Genomic DNA, 9,805 nt, shown 5'->3' on the forward strand with positions numbered 1-9,805 from the left:
TCTGGCCAGTGTTTCGAGAACTATATTGAATAGAAGTGGTGATAGAGGGCATCCCTGTCTTGTTCCTGATTTTAAGGGGAATGCCTTCAATTTTTCTCCATTCAGAATGATGCTAGCCTGGGGCTTAGCATAAATAGCTTTTACAATATCAAGGTAAGTTCCTGTTATCCCTAGTTTTTCTAATGTTTTGAACATAAAGGGATGCTGTACTTTGTCAAATGCTTTCTCTGCGTCTATCGAGATGATCATATGGTTCTTATCTTTAAGTCTATTGATATGGTGAATTACATTTATTGATTTCGGTATATTGAACCATCCCTGCATCCCAGGGATGAATCCTACTTGATCATGGTGCACAATTTTTTTGATGTGTCTTTGTATCCAATTCGCCAGAATTTTATTGAGGATTTTTGCATCTAGGTTTATCAGAGATATTGGTCTGTAGTTTTCTTTCTTTGATGTGTCTTTGTCTGGTTTCGGAATCAATGTGATGTTGGCCTCATAGAATGAATTTGGAAGGACTCCCTCTTTTTCTATTTCCTGGAATAACTTGAAAAGTATTGGTATTAATTCTTCTTTAAAGGTTTTGTAAAACTCCGCTGTATACCCATCTGGTCCTGGGCTTTTCTTGGTTGGTAGTCTTTTGATTACTTCTTCAATTTCATCCATTGATATTGGTCTGTTCAAATCGTGTGTGTCCTCCTGACTCAGTCTGGGCAAATCATATGTCTTAAGAAATTTATTGATGTCTTCACTATCTTCTATTTTATTGGAATATAGGTTTTCAAAATAGTTTCTAATTGTCTTCTGTATTTCTGTGGCGTCTGTTGTGATATTGCCTTTTTCATCCCTTATGTTAGTAATTTGAGTTCTGTCTCCTCTTCGTTAGCATGGCTAAAGGTTTGTCAATCTTGTTTATTTTTTCAAAGAACCAACTTTTAGTTTTGTTAATTTTTTCGATAGTTTCTTTTGTTTCAATTTCATTGATTTCCGCTCTGATTTTAATTATTTCTTGCTTTCTGCTGCATTTGCTATTGTCTTGCTCTTCCTTTTCTAGGGCTTTGAGATGAAGTGTGAGCTCATTTATTTGTTGGTTTTTCCTTTTTTTGAGGAATGACCTCCAGGCGATGAATTTCCCTCTTAAAACTGCTTTCATTGTGTCCCATAGATTCCGATAGGTTGTGTCTGCATTTTCATTTATCTCTAAGAATTTTTTGATTTCCTCCTTTATGTCTTCTGTAACCCTTTGATCATTCAGTAACATATTGTTCATTTTCCATGTGATATTGGATTTTCCCTTCCTTCTTTTATCATTAATTTCCAGTTTCAATCCATTATGATCAGATAAAATGCATGGTATAATCTCTACCCCTTTATATTTATTGAGGGTTGCCCTATGGCATAATATATGGTCTATTTTTGAGAAGGATCCATGTGCTGCTGAGAAAAAAGTATATCCATTCGATGATGGTTGGTATATTCTATATATGTCAGTTAAGTCTAGGTTATTGATTGTGGTATTGAGGTCTATAGTTTCTTTATTCAACTTTTGCTTGGAGGATCTGTCCAATGGTGAGAGAGGTGTGTTGAAGTCACCCATAATTATTGTGTTGTGGTCTATTTGATTCTTGAACTGAGGAGAATTTGTTTTATAAACTTCGAAGCGCCATTATTTGGTGCATAAATATTGATAATTGTTATGTCTTGTAGTTTAATGGTTCCTTTTAACAGTATATAATGTCCTTCCTTATCCCTTTGGATTAACTTAGTCTTGAAGTCGATTTTATTCGATATGAGGATAGCCACCCCTGCTTGCTTGCGAGGAGCGTGTGCGTGGTATATTTTTTCCCAACCTTTCACCTTCAGCCTGTGTATGTCTTTTCCAGTCAGGTGAGTCTCCTGGAGACAGCATATTGTTGGATTTGGTTTTTTTGATCCATGTTACCAGCCTATGTCGCTTTATTGGAGTGTTTAAACCATTAATGTTTAGAGTTACTATTGATATATGGTTTGTACTTCCAGCCATATTTGATTATTTATCTCGTTTTTTTTTTTTTAATTGCGTTTGTTTCACCATGATTAGTTTTCCCCCCTCCGTCTGTCTTTACTGAGGTAATTCCCACTGTTGGCTTTGGTTATTGTTTTCCGTTTCTTCCTCGTGAAGTGTTTTGCTCAAGATGCTTTGCAACGCTGGTTTTCTGGCTGCAAATTCTTTTAGTTTTTGTTTATCGTGAAAGATTTTTATTTCGTTGTCGTATCTGAAGCTTAATTTTGCTGGGTACAGAATTCTTGGTTGGCATCCATTGTCTTTCAGTGTTTGAAATACGTTATTCCAGGATCTTCTCGCTTTCAGCGTCTGAGTTGAGAAGTCCGTTGTTAACCTTATTGGTTTACCCCTGAATGTAATCTTTCTCTTTTCTCTTGTAGCTTTTAATATTTTCTCTTTGTTCTGTATATTGGATATCTTCATAACAATGTGTCTTGGCGTTGGTCTACTGTGATTTTGTATGTTCGGTGTCCTGTATGCATCTACAATTTGTATATCTGTTTCCTTTTTTAATTCTGGAAAATTTTCTGTGATTATTTCATCTAGTAGATTACTCATTCCCCTTGTTTGAATCTCTATCCCTTCCTCTATCCCAATGACTCTTAAATTTGGTTTTTTTATATTATCACATATCTCTTGTATGCTTCTCTCATGATTTTTAACCAGCCTATCTGAGATGGCTAGCCTCTTTTCCAGATGATATATTTTGTCTTCATTATCTGATGTTCTAGCTTCTACTTGCTCCACTCCATTAATGATACTCTCATTTGAGTTTTTAATTTGGTTTATAGTTTCCTTCATTTCTAAGATTATAGTTTGATTCTTTTTTATAGTCTCTATCTCCTGATAAAGATGCTTAACTTCTTCCTTTATCTGTTTGTGTAATACATTCTCAATGTGTTCTTTCGCTGCTTGAATTTGCTGTCTTGTATCCTCTTTAAGGTTCCATTCCATCTGTCTCAGGTGTTCCATGAGTTCTTTATATGACCATTTTTCTGGTGATTCTATATCCTCCTGAATATTTAGGCTGCCCTGCATTGTTTGCACTCCTTTTCTTCCTTGCTTTTTCATGCTGTTCATATTGTTTCTTGTTCTGTTTGACTGCTGAGTTACTGTTTACTCCTATAAATATATTTGAAGCTTGGGAGGAAAGGTATTAGAAGGGATGGGTAGAAGTCACTAAAGAGAATAAGAGTAAGCAGGTAGAATTCAAGGAAGGGGGAATAAGAAAATTAAAAAGAGATGTAAAGACAGGAGAAAAGAAGGATAGAAAAAAATAGAAGATTAAAAGGGATTTAAAGAAAAATAATAATAGTAGAAATGGAAAATGAGATTTAAAAGATAGAATAAAATAAAATAAGATGGATTAAAAAACATTTAAAAAGACAGCACCAAAAAAAAAATTTTATAAATGCAGTCCTAGAGTTCGATTAACTGCTCTTCCAGTGGGTGGAGCTATGCCCACCGGGCCAAGTTTCTCCTCTCAGTAGGCGGGAGTCAATCACTGTGCAGCGGTACTTCCTCCCGGATTGGGCGGGTCTCCATTCCTGCTGTTAGCTGTGTGGGCGGGGCCTTTTGCAGAGCTGGTCAGGGGTCGTTTGCAGCACTGGGTTGGCAGGTGGAGGGTGGTCGTCTGCAGCTCCAAACTGCCAGAGGAGGTTCACAGAGTCGGGCCCTCGGGGCCGGGCAGGCAGCGCCTGTTCCCCCACTCACTGCAAGGGTGTAGGCAGCGGCCGCTTGGCGGTAGCCAGCGGCGGTTCACAGAGCTGGTCTGCGGGGCCCAAGCAGCCAAGCAGGCAGCGCCGGCTCCCAAGTTCACTGCGCCGTGTGAGCAGCGGCTGATTGAGGTTCACCAAGCCAGCCCGGGGGAGGGGGGGGGACAGGCAGACAGCCAGCAACAGCTCCCAAGTTCGATGTTACGTGTGGGCGGTTCACAAAGCCGGGCTGCGGGGACCCAGGCAGGCCGCTCCTGCTCCTAAACTCGCTGCCGCGTGTGGGCGGCGGTCGGCTTGGGTTCACAGGGCCCGCCCGAGGGGGTCCAGGCGGGCAGCAATGGTTCCCAAGAACAATGCAGCGTGTGGCCTGCGCCGGCTGCGATTCACAGAGCCAGCTCGCGGGGATCCAGGCAGGCCGCTCCTGCTCCTAAACTCACTGCCGCGTGTGGGCGGCGGTCGGCTTGAGTTCACAGGGCCCGCCCGTTGATAAATTTTAGCTCCCATTCATGTTAAAACTTCTGAAGAAATTAGGGATAGAAAGAAGTTACCTCAACATTTAAAGGCTATGTATAGCAAATGCAAAGCCAAATTCCTATTGAATGAAGAAAAACTAAAAAATATTTTCTCTGAAATCAGGAACAAGAAAAGTATATCCACTCTCACAATTCCTAGTCAATATAGTTATTTAAACTAAAGGCAGAGCAATCAGACAAGAGAAGAAATTAAAGAAATACAAATATGAAGAGGCCAAATTATCTCTTTCCTGTAGAAAGGATCCTGTATGTAGTATACTCAAACATCACCATCAGAAGAATTCTAAAACTTATGTACAAATTCAGGAAAGTAGAATACAAAATCAGCATTCAAAAATCAATACCTTTTCAGGCTGAGGTTGTGCCTCAGCAGTAGAGCACTTGCATAGCCCATTCAAGGCCCAGGTTTCAATCTCAGGATCACATAAAAATAAATAAATAAAATGAAGATATTGTGTCCAACCACAACTAAAAAAATGAAATATTTTATAAAAATCAATACCTTTTCAATATTCCAATAATGAATCTGCTGAGACTAAAATCAGGAAAACTATTCAGTTCACAATAACCTAAAACAAGGTAATGATCATTATTTATCTTGAATCTTGTCTTTCTAACTGGGGTGAGATGAAACATCACTTTTATTTCATTTCCTTTATTGTTAAGAATTTTGAACAGTTTTTTCATATATTTCTTGGCCATTTTCATGTCATCTTCTGAGAAGTATCTGTTTAGAACACTTGCCCATTGACTGACTGGGTTATTTGAGTTATTTTGATTTTACATATTCTGGATATGAATCCTCTGTCAGAAGAATAAGTGGCAACAGTTTCTCCCATTCTTCAGGTTCTGTTTTCAACATCTTGTTTCCTTTGCTGTTTGAAGTTTTCAAATTTGAAGCTGCCCCAATTGAGTCTTGGTTTTATTTCTTGAGCTTTGGGAGTTTTATTAAACACCGTTTGTGCCTGTGTATTGGAGAGTTGGCCCTATGTTTTCTTCTAGCAATTGTAAATATTCTTGTCTAATTACTAGGCCTCTGATCCATTTTAGTTGATGTTTATGCAGGGTGAAGCAGAGGGAGCTGCTTTCATTCTTCTACATATGGATATCTTGTTTTCCTAGTGTTTTCCCATTTGTTAAAAAGTCTATTTAGTCAGTTTTTTTACCTTATATCAATGTTTTATTTTTATTTTTTTACAATGATATTGACATTTCATACCTTTGAATCAAATGGGGTATAATTTCTCATTTTTCTGATTGTACAGGTTGCAGAATCCCATTGGTCATACAGTCACATAAATACATACAGCAATAATAATGTCTATTCTATTCTGCTGCCTTTCCTTTAGTCAGCTTTTTCACTTCTTTGACTAAAAGACCCAACCAGCACAATTGTAGAAGAGAAAAGATTTATGCAGGGACTCAAAATCTCAAAGGTATCTATTTACAAATAGTAGGCTCCATTCATTGAAGCTCAAGGTGTGGCTGAACGTCATGGTGGAAGAGTGTGGCAGAAGGAAGCAGCCTGCATGGTGATCAGGAAGAAGAGACAGACTCCACTCTCCAGAAGACAATATATACCCAAGGCCATGCCTTCGGGGACCCACCCCCTCAACCCACAACCCGCCAGCCTTCAGTTAACAGGCATTTAATTCTCATCAGGGGAATAATGCAAAAATTGAATTAAGGCTCTTACAATCCAATTGTTTCTTCTCTTGCATTTTCTCACACAGGAGCTTTTGGAATACACATCATGACATCCAAACCATAACATCCATTTTTTTCTCCAATGTATGTTTTTACTGTTTGTTTCAAGCATCAGATGACTACATCTGTGTGGGTTTATCTCTGTGACTTTCAGTCCAGTGACTTTTAGTCCAGTGACTTTCCTGTTGGTTTTCATAAAAATGCCATTTTATTTTTGTTAGTGGAGCTCTGCAGCACTATTTGATCATGGGAATTTTGTTGCCCCAGCCTTGTTCTTCTTTCTCAGGATTCCTTTGGCTACTCTGGATCTTTTATTCTTCCATATGAATTTTAGGACTGACTTTTTCAGTTCTGTGAAGAAAGTCATTGATATTTTGATTGGGACTGATTGAACCTATAGATTGCTTTTGGTTGTATAATCATTTTATCAATATTAAATCTGCTTATTGAAGAACAACAGATGCCTTTCCATCTTCTATAGTCTTCTTTAAAACTCTTTCTTCAATGTTCTATAGTTTTATTTTAGAGGTCTTTCAACTTTTTAGCTAGGTTTATTTTCATGTGTTTTTGTTGTTGTTGTTGTTGTTGTTGTTGTTGTTATTGTTCATTTCTTTGTTTCAGGTTATTTTCAATGGAATATTTTCCTTCATTTTTTTGGTTGGTTTTACTATTGGCATATAGAAGAACTTTTAATTTTTATATGTTGATCCTGTATCCTTCTACTTTGCTGTATTTATTAATCCACACTAAAACTCTTCTGAAAGAGATTCTATGTATAGAATCATGCATCTGCAAATAGAGATAATTTGAATTTTTTCTCATTATATCCATTCAATTTCCTCCTCCTAATTGATATACCTAATATTACAAGAATTATAAGATAAGAGTGAGATAATTTTCTTCTATCCCTAGTGTCATCAGAGATTTTTAACATGAATGGATGCTAAATTTTGTTGATGAATTATTTTCTGCATCTATTGAGTTGATTATATAACTTATGTTCTGAATTCTATTTATGTGATGGATGCCATTTATTGATTCACATGTGCTGAACCAACCTTGCCTTGCTAAAAATTTATTTTTAATGAAGCACATAACCAATTATTTTCATTAACATTTCCCACTTTAATCCATAAGGTACAATAGCCTTAAGTAAAGATATTGAAATTTCCCATGCTAGAAGGAATAATTCTCTTATTGTTTGAAATAACATATAGTGTCATATTTTAGAAGTGAGCTTTCCACTTTTGCCTGCTCATGTGGTCTGTGAGAAAAGGAAACTATTGAATTTAGTTAATCTGCCCTTCTTTGGCATCTGGACCCAAGTTGTTGTCATGAATACTGTGAAAGAAAGTGTGGTATTTTATTGAGGTATGGAGGAATTGTGAGAGGTCATCTTCTACCTGGAATGCTTAAGGAATCAGACCAGCCTGGTGTGCAAGAAAGCACTTGAATCTCTTTTCCACTCCTCACCATTTTTAACTCATTCTCCTTCTAACTGTTCAAATCAAGACATTTGCATAGGACATGGTCAATGTGATATAACTCTATTAACCCTTCCAGAAAAGTACTGGTTCCCCATAGATATTTTCTAGCCACTCTACCAGTCTTTTCATTTTGCAAGAAGACTCTGGACTGTCATATTTGTCACCACTAAAATCAAGATTCTCTTACTGTTCCAGGCATCTCTCCTCAGTCTCTCAAAGAAGCTGACAATTATAACATGGAAGAGACAGCATCCTTATTCATCCTGAGAAAAGAAGACCCTGGATATGATGATGTTGAGCCTAACACCTTGTAGTGGTTTTTTTGTTTTGTTTTGTGTTTTGTGTAACCAAGTCTGCAGATAACTCCTTATAATATTGTTTCGTGATTAAAGAGAGTTCTGTCTTCTTCATTACTAGAAAGTTTCTACATTCATTACTAAAAAGTTTCTCATTACAATAAATACTCTGAGCCTCAAATATCAGTGTCATTCTCTTAATTTAAATGCATTCACCCCCAGCAACCTCTGAAAATTCAGTGTTAAAACTGAATGGATCTCACATAGGATCCCCCACAATATACACTTGATCTTTTAGATGAACAGAAGTTTATTCTTCTCTTGAACAGTATAAAACTGTAATGCAGTCCTGAACTAAGAACTCGGTCTTAAGGAAATTAACTTAGTAAACACCTATCTTAATATTCAAAAACATCCCATTCATGCTGACTAAAACCTACATTTAGTGATTGAGGAGTATAAGATGGATGGTAAATGGCTATGTTTATTTTAATTATTCATGATTTTTATAAAATATCAATAACTAGATTCTACTACTGCCTATTAGACTTTTACTCCAATGGTTTCTTCTCCTTTCTTGTTATTCAACAACTCTCTAAGTCTCATGTTTCTTCATAAAATTACAATATTATTATTAAATACCATTGTTTTGTATCACTTTTCCTTATCTCTACTCTACTTCTTTCTCTGGTTGTCTTTGTTTAAACAACCAATAATTCTAACCACCAGAATTGCAAAATATTTCTAAGTCGCTGTATTTACTGTGAATTATTCCCATCACAGACCATCCTCACATATTTATTTGAGTTGGAAAGGACTGAGTAAGCATGCCAAACTCTGAAATTCTCTATGCTAGAGACCCATTGTCATCTATAGCAAATTTTCCAAAATTCAGGTATTTGCTTGCAAATAAATGAATGTTTCCACATCTCCATTCTAACTGAATAAGTTTAAACCAAGATTATATTTACTCATATTTGTGATTTCTTTCTTTTCCTTAATGATTTTTTGTTTGTATTTTTAAAAATAATTTTGTAGTTTTAGATGGACATCATTGCTTTATTTTATTTATTTATTTTTATGTGGTAATAAGAATCAAACCCAGTGCCTCACACATGGTAGGCAAGTGCTCTGCCACTGAGCTACTGCCCCAGCCACTTCTGTTTTTATTAATGCATTATAGTTATGCATAATACTGTGATTTATCATGACATATTCACTTTTGCACTTAATAGAGTTTGCTCTATTACCATCCACAGTACTTCTAGTCTCCTTCTTCTCCTCCCTTCTCCTGATGCCCTGTCTCTACTATTCTACCTTATATTTTGTTGTGCTCTTTCTTTCTTTCTTTCTTTCTTTCTTTCTTTCTTTCTTTCCTTGTTTCTTTCTTTCTTTCTTTCTTTCTTTCTTTCCTTTTCTTTCTTTCTTTTTTTCTTTCTTTTCTTCTTTCTTTCTTTCTTTCATTCTTTGTATAAGATTAAATTCACTCTCATATATTCATATATGTACTTAGCATAATTTGGTCAATTTAATCCTGCAGTTCCTCACATTTCATGTGCCTCCAATGTTTCCCTCAATTCTCGTCCACTCCTCCACTGAACTTTCTTCTATTTTCATGGATCCCCCATTTTGAATTTTATTTCTCTCTAGTTTTACCGTATGAGAGAAAGCATTTGACCTTTGACTACCTGAATCTTGTTTTATTTACTTCTATAACTTGAATATTTTATTAAAAAATAAAATGTATTTTCCTAACATAATATCAAGTTACTTTAAAAGTGGAATGTGATGATCATCTTTATCCAAAGTACATTTATGAAGACATGAATTGGTGTGAATATACTTTGTATGCAATCAGAGATATGAAAAATTGGGAGAGTAATATAATGTGTAATGAAAATTGTAATGCATTCTGCTATCATATATAAATAAAAAATAAAATGATTCTGAAATTTATGAACCATATGTACAGCTATTGTTTTCAAAAACTTCCCATGCAATTCTATAATTCAGAATTGGG

At 36.0% G+C, this 9,805-nt stretch overlaps 1 protein-coding gene across 1 annotated transcript in view; it reads left to right on the forward strand.

Annotated features, from left to right (window-relative positions):
• Positions 1-7,803, forward strand: part of LOC144364800 (antigen WC1.1-like) — a 76,918-nt gene extending 69,115 nt beyond the window's left edge. The window contains exon 23 of the mRNA XM_078015883.1: positions 7,685-7,803. Coding sequence (XP_077872009.1) covers positions 7,685-7,803 — 119 coding nt within the window. The remainder of the gene's footprint in view (positions 1-7,684) is intronic.
• Positions 7,804-9,805: the final 2,002 nt, after the last annotated feature.

Source organism: Ictidomys tridecemlineatus, chromosome 6 (assembly GCF_052094955.1).
Source record: "Ictidomys tridecemlineatus isolate mIctTri1 chromosome 6, mIctTri1.hap1, whole genome shotgun sequence".
Lineage (NCBI taxonomy): Eukaryota > Metazoa > Chordata > Mammalia > Rodentia > Sciuridae > Ictidomys > Ictidomys tridecemlineatus.